This window comes from Alosa pseudoharengus, unplaced genomic scaffold (assembly GCF_046254945.1).
Source record: "Alosa pseudoharengus isolate Yale_2024_CS ecotype anadromous, Long Island Sound unplaced genomic scaffold, YU_APseudo_1.1 YU_APseudo_1.1_scf_14, whole genome shotgun sequence".
NCBI lineage: Eukaryota > Metazoa > Chordata > Actinopteri > Clupeiformes > Clupeidae > Alosa > Alosa pseudoharengus.
The window spans coordinates 15,563,296-15,582,705 of NW_027468609.1; the positions used below are offsets into that span (position 1 = coordinate 15,563,296).

The window sequence follows — 19,410 nt, forward strand, 5'->3', positions numbered from 1 at the left end:
CTTCTTATTGACGTTTGGGAATCCATGCATGCCTGTGCGGAAAAGTTTTGAAATTTAGCAGAGTAATTTTAGACCCTCCCCTGAGTCATTTAATCTCTTTTGAAGTGCCACCAGTGGACTAAAGTTAGACAATGCATTTAGCTATTTAGACATTTGCATTTTTAACTAAAAGGACATTAATAAGTATTTAAACTTAAGACAGCAGGCCACTGCCACACATGTAAAAGTGAATGTTAAAGGGACACCAGGCAAGCCTGATGCCTTTTCTCTACGAAACTCCCCCTCGCTCGGTCTGAAGCTCTTTTCCTTTTCTTTGCGTCTTCTGTGAAGGGTTTTCGTTGCTTCTTCGCCGGTTCTGCCATTATACACACGTTTGCAACAATCTCTAGCGTTTCGTTAGCCTGCCTGCTTCGGTCGGCGAGTAGGATACACTGAACTTGCAAGCGGAATATTCTTCCTGCAGGCAGTAGGGGCGGGCGAGAGAGTCTTCGCCCTGTAACGAGTCATTTAACCATATACCGACTTAGGAAGATGAGTAATTAACACGAAAACGTTGCCTGGTGTCCCTTTAAAGCTTAAAGAAATGTATTTCAATTAATCATAAAATGGCCCTGATATGTCACAAGACATTAAGAAATCATGTTCATTTCAAATAATTATGTCACTGACAACAGTAGTCCAGCCAGGATATTGACATTTAAAAAGTGAAGTTGCAGCCATCAACTGATGTTTATGTTGTGTTTTGTCATGTCATGTTGTGTTTTGGCCTGATGCGTCACCCTCTACCTATCTACTAATCACATAGTCAGTAGTGTTTTGGCATCCGGGTTGGCAACCTTGGAGGGGGAGGGGATACACAGCTCTACAGTAATTTGAAAGTGATTGCAGTACCAGTTTTGGCCACAATCTTACATATGGTTCCTTTAAATGGTTACTCAGGATATTCACGGTACTCTGCCTCTTCTTTCAGTTAAATCTGGATCAGTTGATTGTTGTTGTTGTTGTTGTTGTTGTTGATGATTGTTTGAGAATCAGGGACTGTTCATTGGGATATACTACGAAGCACGTTCAACATATCTACAGTAGGCTATGTAGACATCAGTGTTGCGCGGGTTTGGTCACAAGCGGCCCGCGGTCGCCCGATATTTTAATCAACCCGACCGCAACTCGGACCGCGAATATTAATTAGGACAAAATTATACCCGACCCGCGATCCGACCCGCTTATTTACAAAATGTGTGCTTTTGGTTATAGGCTGCATGCAGTGTGACAGTAGGCCATTTCTGTAAAAACAAACTAATTTATTTACGAAACTTGATGCAGTAGAACTACACGCAGTAAGCATGCAGGACATAATGTTTGCGCAGGAGAAAGAATGAGAATAAGAGCGCAAGCACGCACGCAACGCACAAAGGATAAGAACACTAGGATAAGATTTGAAGGCCATGGACATACATCTTTCTTTCGAAAACAGAAATGGTGAGGCGAGGTAGGCAAGAGAGATACATTGCTGGTCAAAACGTTAGCGTAAGAACTGGTTTATAATGCTGAATGAAACACAAAGCTTTACTAAAGCACATCCACTGTTTAAAGTCACAAACACAACGAACTAAGGTAACTTTTATGCATGCGCGAACCTATACATACCGGTAGATATGGCTGTGTAGTCTGTGCCATAACATTTATTCCTGCAGGCTGCCCGTTTTGGCTGTCATACTTTTAAATGGCTTCGCAAGAAGTAAGCCTAGACCATAACCATAGCCTGTATCGCTTTTCCTGAAGGGGTGTCTTTATTATTTTAACTCGCGTCTTGCTTCTTTACTGTTGACTTTACTGTATTGATGCTTTACTGTATTGATGCTAGCTTTCTCGTGATATTTTAAGTAGGCCTATTTGTAGAAAATATATATTTAATTAATTTTAACTGACCCGCCCGCAAATTACCCGAATATCATTAAAATATTTTGTTTATGACTCATAACCGCGGGTGACCGCGGTCATCCGCGGGCGACCGCTTAATTTCGGGCAGACCGCGCAACACTGGTAGACATATCGAGGCTTCACAAAGCCTTGACTCAGGGGTATACGTTAAGTGATACTACGATAGCAGTTATGTGATATATTTGTCAAACTAGGCTTTCAGGTCAGATCTGTGCGCGTTCTCGGTGTTGGGATGACGTTGGCCAATCGAGAAACGTGGAGACGCACAAGACCGCCTCTATTTAAAAGACCAGGTTTGGTTGACAGTATAAGATACCATGGTGATATAGCGACACTAAAACAGATCCACTTTCGTGTCACAGCATACCCTGGCTTTGAGCGCAACATACCTCGCTAACCCACTAATCGAGATTCGTATACCCCAATGTGTGTAGACTAGTGCTGATCCTACTTTATTTTTAGAAACAGCAAACTACAGCTACAGACAATGGACATTTACAAAGTTTACAGGTGGCAGAATAATACAAATAAACAATCCCACAGACAAATCATTCATTGTTCACACATCATGGACTTAACTGAAAGTCAAGCACCAAAACGTGGCACATAAATACACACACACACATTCCCTACTTGCCATTGACCCAAACTAACCCTGACCAAAACATTGCAAATAGAAGATGGTGTGTATGTGTATGGGGGGAGTAATGGGTGTGTGTGTGTGTGTGTGGGGGGGGGGGGGGGGGGGTATGGGTGGTGGGGGTGTACCTGTGTGTTTGTGTGTGTGTGTGTGTGTGTGTGTGTGTGTGTGTGTGTGTGTGTGTGTGTTCATATTGAGCTGTGTAAGCAGGCTTCTTCAGATCTGCTGGACAGGCAGATCTCCTGTTCCTGATGGGATGCTGGGGGAACATCCAGCTCTAGACTGGGGGTTACTGAGGACCTTAACCTCTGAGGAGGAGAGCAGAGCAGAGGAGAAGATTTACAACACAACACAACACAACAACACAAACAATAACAAAACATCACAACACAACACAACACAACAACACAACACAACAACACACACCACAACACAACAATACAACACTACTGAGGAACTCAATCTCTTAGGAGGAGAGCAGAGCAGAGGAGAAGATTTACAACACAAACACAACACAACACAACACAATGCAACAACACAACACAACATACTGTAAGACCCCTCTGACCTCCCATCAGTGATATGATATGATATGATATGATATGATATGATATGATATGATATGATATGATATGATATAATACAATACAATACAATACAATACAATATAATATATAATATTATACAATATAACCTCCATGAGTGAGCCCTTCCTGGTGTAGAGTTCATGCAGTGCTCCGAGCGGGATGCAGATGATGGAAGCCATAGTCAACATCCAGCCCACAGCTTTGGACCAATCAGGGAACTGGTACCACTTCCCATAGCGAGGAGGGGTGTGCTGCACTATACTGGCCACTAATACAGCCTACACACACACACACACACACACACACACACACACACACACACACACACACACACACACACAAATACAGCCTGCAATGTTTATTTTCACATCATCATCATTTACAATAGCAAACCGCAGGTAACAGGAATCACAAAAGGGTTACTTGGACCAAGGCACAGAACATAATGTAAATAGACTGTCCAACTCACCAACACCAACAGTGGTGTGAGGACCAACCAACAAATCTTGAAGTACATATTTGTAGATTTTCCCAACATACTTGTGAGCATCATGGAGAATCTTTGCACTCCTTGATTAAGTGCAAACACACATGAATGAAACAAGACACAGAGCAATAGGAACAGATTGACAGAACTGAACCAGGTTGTGGGACCAGTGGAATTTCAAAAACATAGCGGTGGTGCAGTACTACCTAATATCCAGCTGATGGCAGCAATCTCCATCACGGTCATTACGAGGACTGCGACTGCTACAGTGTAGTGGTCCATCAGCTGGAACACATACACCCCACCCTGTGTGTGGAACAGGTGAGAGAGTCAAGCAGTGCTGTTGCATGTGTATCTGCGTAGGGGGTGTGTGGGGGTGGTGTTGGTGTTTGTGTAGGGCAGCGTGTGGGTGTTTGTGTGGGGGTGGTGTTGGTGTTTGTGGAGGGCAGCATGTTGGTGTTTGTGTAGGGGAGCGTGTAGGTGTTTGTGTAGGGGAGCGTGTACGTGTTTGTGGAGGGGAGCGTGTAGGTGTTTGTGTAGGGCAGTGTGTGGGTGTTTGTGTGGGGGTGGGGTTGGTGTTTGTGGAGGGGAGTGTGTAGGTGTTTGTGGAGGGGAGTGTGTGGGTGTTTTTGTAAGGGAGCGTGTGGAGGTGGTGTGAGAGTTTGGGTTACACTTTACCTGACAGTATCGACATAAGAGTGACATGACACTGTCATGAACATGTCATAAACGTGACATTCAGTTTTTGTCAACAAGTTAGGGTTAGGTTTAGGGTTAGGTTTAAGGTTAGGGTTAGAGTTAGGGTTACAGTTAGGGTCAGGTTTAGAGGTTAGGGTTCATGTGTCATGACAGTGTCATGTGTTCGTGACAGTGTCTTGTCACTCTTATGTCGATACTGTCAAGTGTTACCAGAGATTGTGTAGAGGGAGTGTGAGCATGGTGTGGGTGTTTGTGTAGGGGAGTGTGTGGATGTTTGTGAATGGGCCATGTGGGGATGGTGTGGAGTTGTGTGTGGGGGTGGTGTGAGAGTTTGTGTAGGGGAGCTTGTGTTGATGTTATTGTAAGGGGCATGTTGAGATGGTGTGTGTGTGTGTGTTGGGTGTGTGTGAGTGTTTGTGTAGGGGGCCACGTGGGGATGGTGTGGGTGTGTATGACTGGGAGAGTATGGGGGTGTAGGGGGCTGTGCCTAAGGGTGGAGGAGACGTGTGTGTAGGGGCACTACCTGGAAGACACACGGCAGTCCCACCAGGAAGCTGGGTAAACACACCAGCAGAACCAGAACCTCCCTTCGCCTTAGAGACGGGGGGATCTTTGGACCGACACAATCCATCACTGTGGTGGCTATCAGCTCCAAGTGTGCAAACTGGAGACAATTATATGAGACAAAACAGACAAATGCCAGACAAAACAAGTGAACAAAAAATCTCTGTCTGTATACAGGTCTGCCAGTATATTTGGTAAAGCAACTTCTTGACTAGATAGATAGATAGATAGATAGATAGATAGATAGATCCTTTATTGATCCCCAAGGAGAAATTCAAGAACTAAGACTAAACAAACCTGAGAGCACTAAAAAACAGGCATTATTGAACGGTACCACTTTTTTATTTATTTTTAATTTATTTTATTTTTCCTTTATTTACTGTAACCAGGGGGGTCATATTGAGACTATAGTCTCTTTTTCAAATGGTCCCTGGCCAAGAAAGGCATCACTGTAAGTAAAAATAGAGACAAAGTGACAGAGATATAGTGACATGTGTTATTACATGGCACTTCAAAGTGCTGCAGAAAGTTCCATTCACATGAATGGGCCTTCCCAACATTCGGAGGTCTGTTACATACTGTATATGACCACTGCAAAATAGAATGACCGTTGTCAATAGCAACAGGTTTTGTGCTTCTGATTCGCATCTTTCATGTCATTCCTCGGGTTGTAGGTTCGCTTATTGCAATGGAATTTTATTTTATTTTATTAACACCTGAAACTGTCAATTGCTATGTGTGTGGAAAACTATTTATTTTCTCAGTGGAAGCCACAACATGGTGACAAAATAATTTTTAAAAACCCATTTTGTGTGAAGTTTCTTTTCTCGTTTTGGTAAGTAGCCGTATAATAAACGGGATAATGTATTGTCATACATTGACATGTATGTCATACATGTATGTCATACATACCGGTCATTATCGGAAAATAAGTCCCTTCAGGATGAAGCAAGACTCCTCAGCTACGTGTTGGGGTCCTGTTTGCCCTGTCATGACTAACTTTCCGATAATGACTGGCAGATAAATACATTGTCCCTTACTTAACAAACCATTTACAACTTACTAAATGGTTAGTTAACTCTTTACTATCATTAGATAACATTACAGTTTTTCTCAGTCGCTTTGGTGCTTTTCTCACATCACTATTAACATTTGCACAGCAGTTAGTGCAATTCTCAAAACAATTAGTGCAAACTGCAAAACCTAGTGGATGACCTGCAAAAGCACGTCACTTGCTCAAAATGGATAGTCCATTCCTCAAAAGCAGGTATTCATGTCAATGAAACTGTCAGTGTCATCAAAATGAGAAGTCTTGACACCATCGTTTATGAACAAGGTAGTCAAAAGGCTTTGTCATGTTTTCATTATGACAGTTCTCTCAGTGTTTTCCAATGCAAAAAAAGGTCAGAATCGGTGACACTACCTGAACATGCTCAAGACAGCACTATACAGTACTTGTACAGCCATTTGAAAACTACAGTAAAGTTACACATTGCTGTAGTTAGGTGAGTAAGTGAGTACAAGACACTGAATACGTACATTTTTACTGTATGCTCTTTGCAATTCTACAGCATTGTGACAGAATTTGATAACTAGTTCAACAATTTTGTATGTAATGACTACTCAAGCAATGAAATGAAGACTATTAGTTTTATTGGGAACGACTATTCAGCATTCATAAGTATAGTTCATTTTGACTGACATGACATAAGCAAATGATAATGTTAAAAAACAGCAGAGAATTGTATGAAAGCAACTGATACATGTCCAAAAGTATTTGCAATTTGTTCAGAGGAAGGAGAAATTGCTACTATGATGTGCACAAATGACTAAATGTTGTGGAGGTTGAACTAATAGTTATGAGAATTTTAATTCTGATCTGAAAAAAGCACCAAAGCGACTGAGAAAAACTGTAATACATGACTTACAAGTAGTTTATAAGTCACTAAATGTAAATGCTAAATAAACCATTTAACATGACATTCTGAGAGAAGTGCTTGGTGCTACAGACCTGAGATGTTGGTTGTTTATGTGTGTGTGTGTGTGTGTGTGTGTGTGTGTGTGTGTGTGTGTGTGTGTATGACAAGCGATTTTAACATTTTCCCGCTAGACTGGATATGTATTGCAGATATCTGTAATTCAGTTTTGCCTAGTCAAAACGAACATTTTAGATATCCGCAATTGAATTCTTCCAATCCATAATTGTCATTTAAGATATCCACAAAGACATTCTTCCTAGGACAAATGACGCCACATTTGCCATTCATTTCTATGGGGTTTATCATTACGGATATCTACAATTCAGTTGCAGATATCCACTATGTGAATTACGGATATCTGCAATTGAATTGTAGATATCTGTAATTCCAGTTAGAGATATCTACAATTTGATTCTGACTAGTCATAACTCCAGTTGAAGATATCTTTAATTCACTTCAATTCAAGATATCTACATGTTCCTTTTCAGATATCTTAAATTAAGTTTTGTCTAGGCGAAATGACATTGTAGATATCTCAAACTGGAGTTAGGGATAGTCATAATTTGATTGTAGATATCTATTATCAAGTTATAGATATCTTGAATGAGTTTTGATTAGAGATATCTGAAATTGGAGATATCTATAACTTTCACTCTGCTTAGTCAAAATGTAATTATAGATATCTTGAATTAGAGTTTTGACTAGGCGAAATGACGTTAGAGATATCTGTATTGCTATGCAAATTAGGCCCGCATCCCACTTTAGGCGGGAGAAGAGCGTGTTGTTGTTCAAATCATCAAATCACATAGCACCTGTTAACTGTTAACTTTGTAATTAGCACTAATTAGCACCATGTCAGAGCAGCCAGATGGCGAAGGAGTTTTTAATCGTCTTTTTAATGCTGCAGCCTATGCAAGACAGGAGCTGGCAGCAAGAATTGATGATTCAATGTTGCTTTGATTTTTTCGATTACAGCCAACACCATTATGAATTGAATTTCCTGTAGATGGTGCTGGTGCATTTAGTAGCCTAGGCCTACTAATTTATGTAGGCTACGACATTACAGCCTGCTTATTCTTCTTCCATTCATAGAAATAAGGAAATAAGCCCACTTTTTCTTCGATTATGTTGGGGAGGGGAAATTAGCTGACAGAATGTCTAAGTAGATGGGCTCTAGCCTAGAAATCTAGACGGGCTCTGCTACGGAACTAAAGAGCAACGTCTTGCACAATAATTTGCACTAGTCATAATGACGTTTGAGATATGTTCACCTTTCATTCTGCCTAGTCAAAACTGAATTAAAGATATCTGCAATTGCCATTTAAGATGTGTGACGAGTTGAATGTTGTTTTCAATGACGTGATGACAGATATCTGTAATTCAGTTTTGCCTAGTCAAAACTAAATTACAGATATCTCTATCTGACGTTTTGACTAGTCACAATTACGTTACAGATATCTTGAATGACAATTCCAACTATCCAAAATGTAATTGCGACTAGTCAGAATGCCGTTGTTGATATCTACAATGTTAATTCCAGATAGTCAAACTTAGCGGGTAAATGATAAAATCGCTTGCCATAGTGTGTGTGTGTGTGTGTGTTTACCTGACTGTCCAGTCCCAAACAGAGCAGCATCAGGAAGAAGAGGAAGGCCCACAGCTGGGGAACAGGCATGGTGGCCAAGATTTCAGGATACACCAGAAATGCAAGGCCAGGCCCTGGGACGAGCAGAGGGGGTCATTCTCCAAACTGCACACACTGCTTTCAGTGAAATTTTATTTACTGTAAACTGAATGAATGGACATGCACTACCTCCGACAGCGAGATCCTCCACGCTGACACTACGGATGTGAGCCATGTACCCAAGGGCCGAAAAGACGACAAATCCAGAGAAGATGCTGGTGGCTGAGTTGGCCAAGGCCACGATGAGAGAATCTCTGCAGAGTACAGGATTCGGTAGATAGATAGATAGATAGATAGATAGATACTTTATTGATCCCCAAGGGGAAATTCAAGGATTCGGTAACCCTTTACTTGGATAGTCAGCCCACAGACTTAACAGATCAACATTCAAGTTCAGTACAGTATTTACAGTAAAATTGTTGTCGAACATCACCTAACCAAATCCCCCATGTTTTGTAATATTTAAAAATGGCAGATATACTGAACTTGCAGAACAGAGAAATTAATCTACTACTTTCACATGCAGTCCCTATGGGGACATGGGGCCCCGTACTTTCACTAACCTGAGTATGTTGTTGTTGTAGTTATTATAGCTGGCCATGGAGATCATGACTCCAAAGCCCACGCCGATGGAGAAAAAGACTTGTGACAGAGCGTCAATCCAAACCTGATAGTAAATGAACATGTTACATTGCACATCACATTACTGAGAAGGAAAAGTTGAACGGTAATGACTGTAACAGATATTCCCAGGCCACAGAGAAATGTATATATATACAGTATATACATATATATAAAGTAGCCTATTAGGAAAGATGAAAATTGCTTTGAAGTCCACAACAACCTGCAGAATGTATTGGACGTAATATCATTAGGATTTGAGAGAAAATGATTTTAGTTTGGACACTGAAGAAGACCTTTTGTGTGGTGTATGTTAATCAGGTGTTAAGGCCTTTTGCGTTGTGTGTGTGTTATTGTGAGCTATTAAAGCCTTTGAATTGTGTGTGTTAGTGTCAAGTGGCATTGAATGCCTTCGCGTGGTGTGTGTAGATGTGTGTGGGGTGTTTACCTGGACCTCTTTGAGTTTGTGCCACTTGGGCGTGAGGAAGAACAGGGCGCCATCAGCTGCCCCCGGCAGTCTGCAGGTGAACACCAGCAGGATGATGAGGATGGTGTAGGGGAACAGAGCCGTGAAGTACACCACCTGTAGGGGGAGACAGAGAGCAGTGAATCACACCACCTGTAGGGGGAGACAGGGAGCAATGTAGTACACCACCTGTAGGGGGAGACATAGAGCAATGTAGTACACCACCTGTAGGGGGAGACAGAGAGTACACCACCTGTAGGGGGAGACAGAGAGCAGTGAATCACACCACCTGTAGGGAGCAGCACGGTGAGGTGACTCAGGGCTGTATTTTGGGTCACCAGCGCATGGCGTAATACTCGTTATTCACCCGCGGAAAGTTGAATTCGGTATTTTGCATGTTTATTTTTTAAGCATTGCGCCCAGGGGTGTGGCAATTAACAACCTAGGGAGGGGACTCGCGCATTGTCTAAAAATCGCTATCATACACCACCTAAACCTGGTCAGAAGTCAATGGCGAGTTGTTCATATGCTATTTTAAGAGCGCATGTCAACAGTCATATTGGCAGGTGCACGCACCATCATTCTATCATTCATGAACGCTCACCAGCGCACGTCCATGCAAAGCATTAAATTGCAGAATAAAGATATTACGAAATACTGTACATCTCATGATGAGTAGTTATTCACCATCATTTGGAAATTGGTAATGACGGTTAAAAGTGATTAGGGGAGAGGCGAGAGACACGTATGGAGCACAGCTGAAGACGCACTGTCACGAGATATAAGCAACTCCTCTGCAGGATAAATGTTGTTTTATTCAGTCATTTGAGCAACATTAGGGTAAGTGTTGCTTTTTCCAGCCTATGTTTTCGATGGTAACCCATTGTCAGTCAATAGTGAAAGTAACTGCACAACTGACTCCTTGGTAAAGTTAGTTTCACTTTGCCAATGAGTTCAAATAATAGACGAGTGCAAATGCGTGAAGGCTATGCTAGGTTTTAGTAAAGCATGGTTTAAGAATGACTATTCCATATGGTCTCACAAGCAGCCTCCTTCAAATGCGCCGTTGAATGCCAAAATACCGATGCATTTATTTGACATATCGCGCGTTGCGCCGTTAAAGGGAATGACAGATGTCATTCTCATTGGTTTAAAATGATGTTACGCCCCAAACACACCCATATGACTGATTAAAAGACCTAGGAACACCTTGTTACGCCATGCGCTCCACTTTTGAGAACGAAACCCCTCCCAATGTGAACTGGACATCCTACTAAATTTGAATAGACTTTTGACGAGTGACGATGCACTTTAGAATGTCATGATAGGGCCCTAGAATGTCATGATAGGGCCCTCAGATGGCTACTTCTGCACTTACAATACCTAATTTGAGTGCATTACGATACCTAATTTTAGTGCATTAGTGCATTACGATACCTAATTTGAGTGCATGAGTGTATTCACACTGAAAATTCTGACGACATGAAGTGCCCTGCTAATCCCCGGATGGTGCACTCATAACGGTGAAAAAGCTGAGTGAGGAACGATGGACACTTTTCGCCCTCAACAGACGCCATCTTGGCTACATAGTGGAAGGAGAGGTAGCATTTTAAAACTCGTGATAATCGAGGTTGAGAAATCTGGAGCAGCAGCAGTGAAAAACACACAAAAACAAGCAAGTTATAACATAAACTGTTCATGTTTTGACCAGTGATGCCAGTAACGCGTTACTTAGTAACGCGTTAGTCTATTTTTACCACTTTTTTCAGTAACAAGTAATCTAACGCACTACTATTTACAAACCAGTAATCAGATTAAAGTTACTTATCTAAGTTACTGTGCGTTACTATTTTTGTCATTTTCCTTAATAAAAAGATATATTCCTTGCTTTCTTCTTGTCTTGGGGATTAATGTCATGTAGGCTATGCTCACGTTTTCAGCATGAGGACAATTCACGTGCAGCGACACAAACGAAAACAACAATGGAGGGTGGAGGGAGAGAGAGAGATGCACATTTCATCAGTCATTACTTTGAGTTTGTGTCAGCTAAACATGACAACATTAAGGTACATTGTACATTCTGTGCTGGCGACAAAGTGCTGTCTAGCTAGACATCCCAAGTCTCCCGAAGTTTTGGGAGTCTCCCACATATTGATAGCGGCTTCCTGACGCCCGCAAATGACATAATATCTCCCGGAACCTAGAGCGAACAAGAGCACGCAAGCCAGACCGGACTTCAAATCAAAGATTCTAGAATCTTTGCTTCAAATCGCGTGTGCATAGCTTAATGCGCACACAACGGAGAGGGAGAGAGAGAGGAGTGGTGCGTTTGTGCCTGAAGCGCATCCAAGACAGAGCATCCTGGTCTGTTTTGCTAAATCAACCAATCCGTTTTCAGTGTAAGTGCTTATATCTCTTTTCTCCCAAACATAATTAATCAGTTCAGTCAGTGTATCTAGGAACAGAAGCGTCATGGCAGCGTCAGTGCCCCTCAAAAAGGAAGATTTAAGACCCATTTCACATCAGACTACACAAAAGTGTACCCAATTGTCTTAAAAGATTAAAACATAATGATAATCTTGCACACTGCACTGTTTGTAACAGCAACTTTAGCATTGCTCACGGCGGGTTAAATGATTGCAAAAGACTTGTTGAGGTGAGTTTAACAAGTGTAATTTCATTTGCATATTACTCAGGCCTATAGGCTACAAGATGGCTAGTTGCCAAGGCTACATGAAAAAAAATCTACATATTTTACTATAACAATTTCTATCAATAGGCCTTCCTTATTTGGTGTAGACATTATTGAACAAACATCTGAATTCTAAGTAGGTTAGGTTGGGATGTCTGCTATACATTGCTGTTAAAATGCACTTCCAGTATAGTGAGTATTGGCAAAACCGGTTATCATTTTTATGTTGAGGCGTTGGGGGTGTTGTCGGCAGCTGCTGAAAGTAACTAATAAAGTAACTTGTAATCTAACATAGTTACTTTTAAAATCAAGTAATCAGTAAAGTAACTAAGTTACTTTTTAAAGGAGTAATCAGTAATCAGTAATCAGATTACTTTTTCAAGGTAACTGTGGCAACACTGGTTTTGACACAGTACGACCATGCCACTGTCGAATAAAGGACACTAATAACTTTATATTTAAATGTTGCGATGGTCATTTCCGTTAAGTGCACAGAGTTGGTGTTCGATTTAAGACAACACTATTCTGTTGAAATTTACACACTCCACGAGTAAGCACACAGGGCACTGCACACAGGGCACTGCATTAAAGTGTACTGACGGAAGTACGCCATCTGAGGCAGGAAAACATCAACATACCTTGCCAGTGAGTTTGACCCCTTTGAAGATACTGAGGTACTCGATGGCCCAGGCGAGAATGAGGCACCCCAACAATTCCCAGCGTACACTGCCCATGTGTTCAAGACCTTCACTGACATCTAGAAGCCTGTAGCTACACACAACATATGACAGTTCAACCTTACAGTCTGTTACTTTTAAAGTTTAAGTTAAAAACATTCAACATTTATGAAGAAAAAGAAACGGAATGTGAAGAAACACCATATGAATATAAACAAGCTAATGTCAAAACACTTATGTTATGTGTTATGCAGATATCCACTGAAGTTAGCATGCAAACCAGCTTGCACTGGGCTGGCCCTCATGCTATGCTATTCTGTATTAATTTCTTTGTATTGTGCTGTATTAGGTTTAAAAGTTAAGTTACTGTAAGTTAAGTTATACTTTATTTGTCCTGTAGGGATTTGTGTTCTCTGCATTTTACTAAATACAATGCAAGCCAGTGGAAGTGAGTCATGTGGTTGTGTTTAAGACAACTTGAATTCTACAGAACATCACATACATGTAGCTTGTTTAAGAGATGGAGGTGAATTTACTTAAAGAACTGCTGACTGGCTGACTGTTGGGACGTGTCATTGACAGTAAACTTAGCGGAACAGCTTTCTGGAACATTCCAGGTGTTATTGCACGTCTGCCATGGTAGAGGGGAGCTGAAGGAGTTGAAGAGGTAGAACAGGGTCCAGCTCATGAGGGTGTTGAAGTAGGCACTGATGACGAAAGAAACCACCAGAGTGCCCAGTCCTACTCCTGGGACTCACACACACACACACACACACCCACACACACACACACACACACACACACACAAACAGTATATGTATATAATATTATATAATTACTCTATTACATTCTTGGATAAATGCAGACTCTGGATTTGTGTGATTTTGAACACCTGGCTGTAATGATGATCAATGACATTTCAGTTTGGAAGAGGGATCATCACCTGAAGATTCATATTTAAAAACCCTAACAATCCAATCAATCAATCAGTCAATTCATCTATCCCGCGAAATATTTACAACCAGCTTGGTTCCTCTTCATTGACTCCAAGAAAAATGGCACAAACTGAAAAATGATTTGTTATCATGTTTATTATGTTATGACAGATGGCTTAACTTCTCTGAGCATGTGGTAGTCATCTTCTCTGTGATAGTCATCCTTTACTGGCTCCCTGTAGTTGTTGAACTTAAATCTACTCATTTAGATCTCTCAAACACATATACACATACACACACTAACACATGCACACGCACATACACAAACACACAGACACACACACACACATACACACACCCAAACACACACATTACCTTTGAGCAATGGACATATTTTCATAAAAGCGTGTATAGGTCCACTCTGTGTGAACTGGCCAATGGTAAACTCCATCAGCAACATCGGCAATGCGCAGAGAAACAGCATGATGATATAGGGTATGAAGAATGCACCTGGGTCAAACGCACAAACACACACACACACACACACACACACACACACACACAAACACACACACACATACACACAGATGCCCAGACAGAGACATAAAAGGCTCAGGAAACCACTGTAATTAGCTGATTAGAGCTCATCAGAGGCGGACAGAGTACACAGCTTCATTACTTGAGTAAAAGTACAGATACCCTTTGCTAAATTTTACTCAAGTACAAGTAAAAGTACAACAGTCAGATGTCTACTTAGGTAAAAGTACTGAAGTACTTGTTTTTAAAAGTACTTGAGTATCAAGAGTACAAGAGTAGCCTACATTTTCTAAATATTGCATTACTACTGCCACAGTGCTTACATTTATGTACAGAAACGTCCTACATGGAGTTATGAAAAATGCTAATGTTAATACCTTGGAGAATGTAAAATGAATTGGAAGTAATTTCAAAAAGTCATTTTCATCTTTTTACCATGTTGCCAGGGATGGGCAGTATTTCTAATACATGTATTTAAAATACGTTATTTCAAATACAAAATACTATTTTGTAATTGAAACACTTGAAGCGAAAACTATCATTAACTTGTTCAGAAAGTAGTCTGGCGAGGTGGGGCCACATGTTGGCACATTCCCGGAATGGACTTGCTGCTTCTTCATCCATTGTTTCGTCCATGGTTTCGTCTCTTATCTAAATCTGGCCATGGAGTTGACTTTGGCGGAAAGCTGAAGGTGATTGCTGATAGGCTGTCCCAATCAGTGGCGCCTGCACAATCCAATCACGTTTGAGAGGGAAACAAGAAATTGAGGGTTTCCGAGATTTTTATTTTTTCCTTTTGTTTTAGAAGTAGTAACGGGTACAATATTTGCCTCTCAAATGTACTTGAGTAAAGTCATGAGTACTCCCCAAAAATGATACTCGAGTAAAGTACAGATCCCTCAAAATTGTACTCAAGTACTGTACTCAAGTAAATGTACTCCGTTACTGTCTGGCTCTGGAGCTCATCTCAGGTCTACAGTTCTGTAAAATTTTTATTCTGAATGACATTTAATGACAGAAGTGTTGTCATAAACATTTATGACTAGTTTATGACACGTTCATGACAGTGTCATTTCACTCCTATGTCGATAGTGTCAAGTAAAGTGTAACCTGTTTTATTCTAATATTTTGAGATTCTAGATTTTTGATTTCCATTAGCTGTACCGTAATCATCAAGATTAGAATGATCTAGATAAAAAAAATAAAAAAAGGCTTGAAATATTTCACTTTATGTGTATTGAATCTAGATTATATGAAAGTTTCAGTTTTTGACATAAATTACTAAAAACGGTTTCATGATATTCAATTTTTTTGAGACTCATCTGTACTACAACACTATAACCTCTAGTGTGTAGACAAGACACATAAATGACTACATTTCTAGCTAGAATCAGAATGAAGTTGTGACTGAATGTATTTTGTATCAAGCTAGCCAACATACAAGCTACACTGTGTGGTTCATCCATATGCCATTGTCAAGTTATCTTTCTCTCTCTCAAAGCCACTGTGGTCACTCATTGCTTTGACTGCCTACAGGACATTCTGCTACATATTATATCAGATGGACTTTGATACTATACTTCTGTTGGTGTATGTATCTCTAAATATGTTTATTTACAAAACCTGTTTTGCACACACGCACAAACACGCACACACACGCACACACACACACAAACACACACACGCACACACACACACACACACACACACACGCACATACATACGCACACACACATACACACACACACACACACACACACACACACACACACACACACACACACACACACACACACACACACATATGCATTTACAGCCCAAAAAGATAATCTGTTTCATCAGTTCATCAGTATACTCACCTCCTCCATTTCTATAACAGAGGTAGTGAAACCCTGTTTTGCACACACACACACACATATGCATTTACAGCCCAAAAAGATCATCCGTTTCATCAGTTCATCAATATATCCTTACCTCCTCCACTTCTATAGCACAGGTAGGGAAACCTCCAGACGTTCCCCAAGCCCACTGCATAGCCGAGGGAGGCCAGGAGGAACTCCAGCCGCCGGCTCCAGGTGCCTCTCTGCTGTACGGACACAGCTCCATGGCCTTCGGGTGGGTCCATGCATGAAGCGTACGCGGAGGCAGTGGAAGAGAATTGTACGGTGACACTGGCTGTGTCAGTCAGGTGTGTACTGTAGGTTAATGTGTGGTGGTGAGGCCTGAATATGAATATCTTAAAGAAGGAAATGTCCGTGAGGCGTCCGTGGCCTACTGGTTAGGAAACCGGACTTGTAACTGAGGGTGTGCGTGTGTGTATATGCGTGTGTATATGCGTGTGTGTGTGTGTGTGTGTGTGTGTGCGTGTATGTGTACCCTATCCTCGGATTGGTTAAACGCAAAGGACACATTTTCTATTTCCTAGTAAAGTAACTTCAAAAAAAGTAACTTCACTTACAGTTTTTCTCAGTTGCTAACCATCTTGAACAAATAACAATGCTTTCGTACAGCCAAGCAACTGATTTTGTAAATATCTGCTGCTGTTTGTTATTTTATTTTTAATGGCTAATGTCATGTTGGTCAAAATGCACTGTACTGGTCCCCTGCTGAATAGTCCTACCCCATAAAATTGGCCTTATTTCATCGCTTGTGTCATTCCATGCAAATGTGTTGAACTAGTTGTCATAACTAGTTGTCATAGTCTGTGCATATACATTTTTGTGACCTGACAGACAGGAATGTCAGGATGTATAAAAAGATGTACAGTGGTGCACAGCCCTGACAAAGAGGTGTTTTACTGTATATTGCCCATTTTTCATTTGCACAATACTGTAAAAGCCTTTATTTTCTTTATACTTTCACAATGTCTGTCAACAGAAAAAAACTTTGAAACATATCCACTGTCTTGCAATCAACCCCCTCCAAACACAATACTGTAATATGTAACTTTGTATTTTTTTAAATAGAAAACAGTGCTGCCTTGCACATTGTTCATTAAAAAATACTTACAGAGTAAACTGTCACATTGACAGCAAGGCAAAACAGTTTGACTATTTTGACATAAACAATGACATCATGACTTGTCAATTTTGATTGCACGGATTGTTTAATTGGCATACATATTTGCTTTTGAGGCATAAACTAAGCATTTTGAGAAATGCACTGTTGTAAAAATGTTCATTATGATGGGGGACACTTCCATAAAACAACAAATTCTCATCATTTGGCCTGTCCCGTAAGTTCTACGAAACTGAAATTCTGAAATGGCATTTTATTTTTCAGAATTTCTGCTACCATGTTAAATCTAATTTCTGCTACCATGTTAAATCTAATTTCTGCTACCATGTTAAATCTAATTTCTGCTACCATGTTAAATCTAATTTCTGTTACCATGTTAAAGATAAAACAAATAACCCAGAAGTGTAGAAAGCACAGCCATGCTCTCTCTCCCTCGTTCCTACTGCCTAGGGACTGCATCGGAATAAATCTGCTGTCTTAAAGGAGTACCGTCACACCAGTGTGACGGGAATGTTGAGAAATGAACGTTCTAAAGAATATCTGGGTTCATTGAATTCAACATAGAATTTTAGAACCTTCAATTGTTGCGGAACTTAGAACGTTCAAAAACCTACACCTTTAAGGGTTAAAACAGCAGAGGTAGTATAGTACATGCAGTTGTAGGATTCAATGATTGTCTTGGAACTCTGTCTAACCATCTCAGGTTCAATACCTAACCACACTATTGCATAAACTATTGAGTGTGTGTGTGTGTGTGTGTCAGAGAGAGGCCCCACTGAGCACATCTTCTATTTAGTGAGGAGGAGGAAGGCTATGGAAGAGGAAGAGCCTGTAGTCTTCAGAGTGAAATTACAAAAAAAATAATATTGCAAAAGTCACATTTAAAGAGATTATGTCCAAATTATCTACTCAGTTACCTTCCTCACAGTTATCAGAAGACACACCATCCTTCCTGTAGTCGAAGTAGGCTAAAATACTAGTGTTTTAATTTAATTGACACAAAGTTAGGACAGAAACTATGAAATTTCATAAATATTTATTCCATAACAATCAACAAAAATGAACTACTTTCACAGCAGTGGTCAACAGCACTTAACAAAATAAATGTTCAAATAATAATCAGAATGATATATCAGTTTTGTTTGAGGCCACATTTTGAAACACAAACATTTACAAGTAGTACTGTAGTACTTGGCATTAAAAACAATGGCGATACAATATTTTAAGACACTTGGTGTTTTTTATAAGTGTGTGTGTGTTTTTTTTTTAAATTTTTCTCTTTCGTTTTGATATCACAGAGGCTCAGAGACAGTCTAACAGTACTTACTGACTCACATACAAAACCACTGCTAAAACGCCGAGGAGAGCCGGGGGAACGCGAGAGGTTCAACAGAGGAGGGAGAACAGTTGAACAAAGAGGAAAACCAACCAAAGAGAGAGACAGAGAGAGAGAGAGAGAGAGAGAGAGAGAGAGAAAAGAAGATTAGCTAACTCTGTGACCAATAGTCTTCTGCTTAGGCCAGTCACTTTAGGACGTAGCGAATAAATAACAAGAACAGTTCATCTGCAAAAATATTCCCATATTTTTTTTTCCTTTTTAAATCCCATCCCTTTTTATTCGGACTGCTACTAGTGTTCAAAGATTTTGTACAAAGAGACATGGAACTCTAATAATGAACAGAGAGAATGAAAGTGTGTGTGTGAAAGAGAAAGAGTGAGAGAGAGCGAGAGAGAGCAAGACACACAGAGAAAAGGCTGGAGTAGTGAATGAGACAGGTGGAAGAATAGTCCTGCAGCTTGGCCACAAGAGGGCGATACGGTGCCAAAAGCCACAGAGACGAGGAAGCCTCTTTCCTGTCTACTGCTTCTAGCATGCTAGCATG

The 19,410-nt window shown here is 40.6% G+C and overlaps 1 protein-coding gene across 1 annotated transcript; it reads right to left on the minus strand.

Annotated features, from left to right (window-relative positions):
- Positions 1-2,769: 2,769 nt before the first annotated feature.
- Positions 2,770-16,580, minus strand: LOC143123530 (sodium- and chloride-dependent GABA transporter 1-like). Its single transcript, XM_076284984.1, has 13 exons — positions 16,484-16,580; positions 14,348-14,482; positions 13,574-13,784; positions 12,999-13,131; positions 9,651-9,785; positions 9,145-9,248; positions 8,711-8,835; positions 8,504-8,616; positions 4,878-5,018; positions 3,862-3,961; positions 3,638-3,738; positions 3,276-3,446; positions 2,770-2,889 (listed from the first exon to the last, which is right to left on the minus strand). Exons 2-13 carry the CDS (start codon positions 14,454-14,456, stop codon positions 2,770-2,772), a joined length of 1,563 nt encoding a protein of 520 aa, XP_076141099.1. The 5' UTR covers positions 14,457-14,482; positions 16,484-16,580.
- Positions 16,581-19,410: the final 2,830 nt, after the last annotated feature.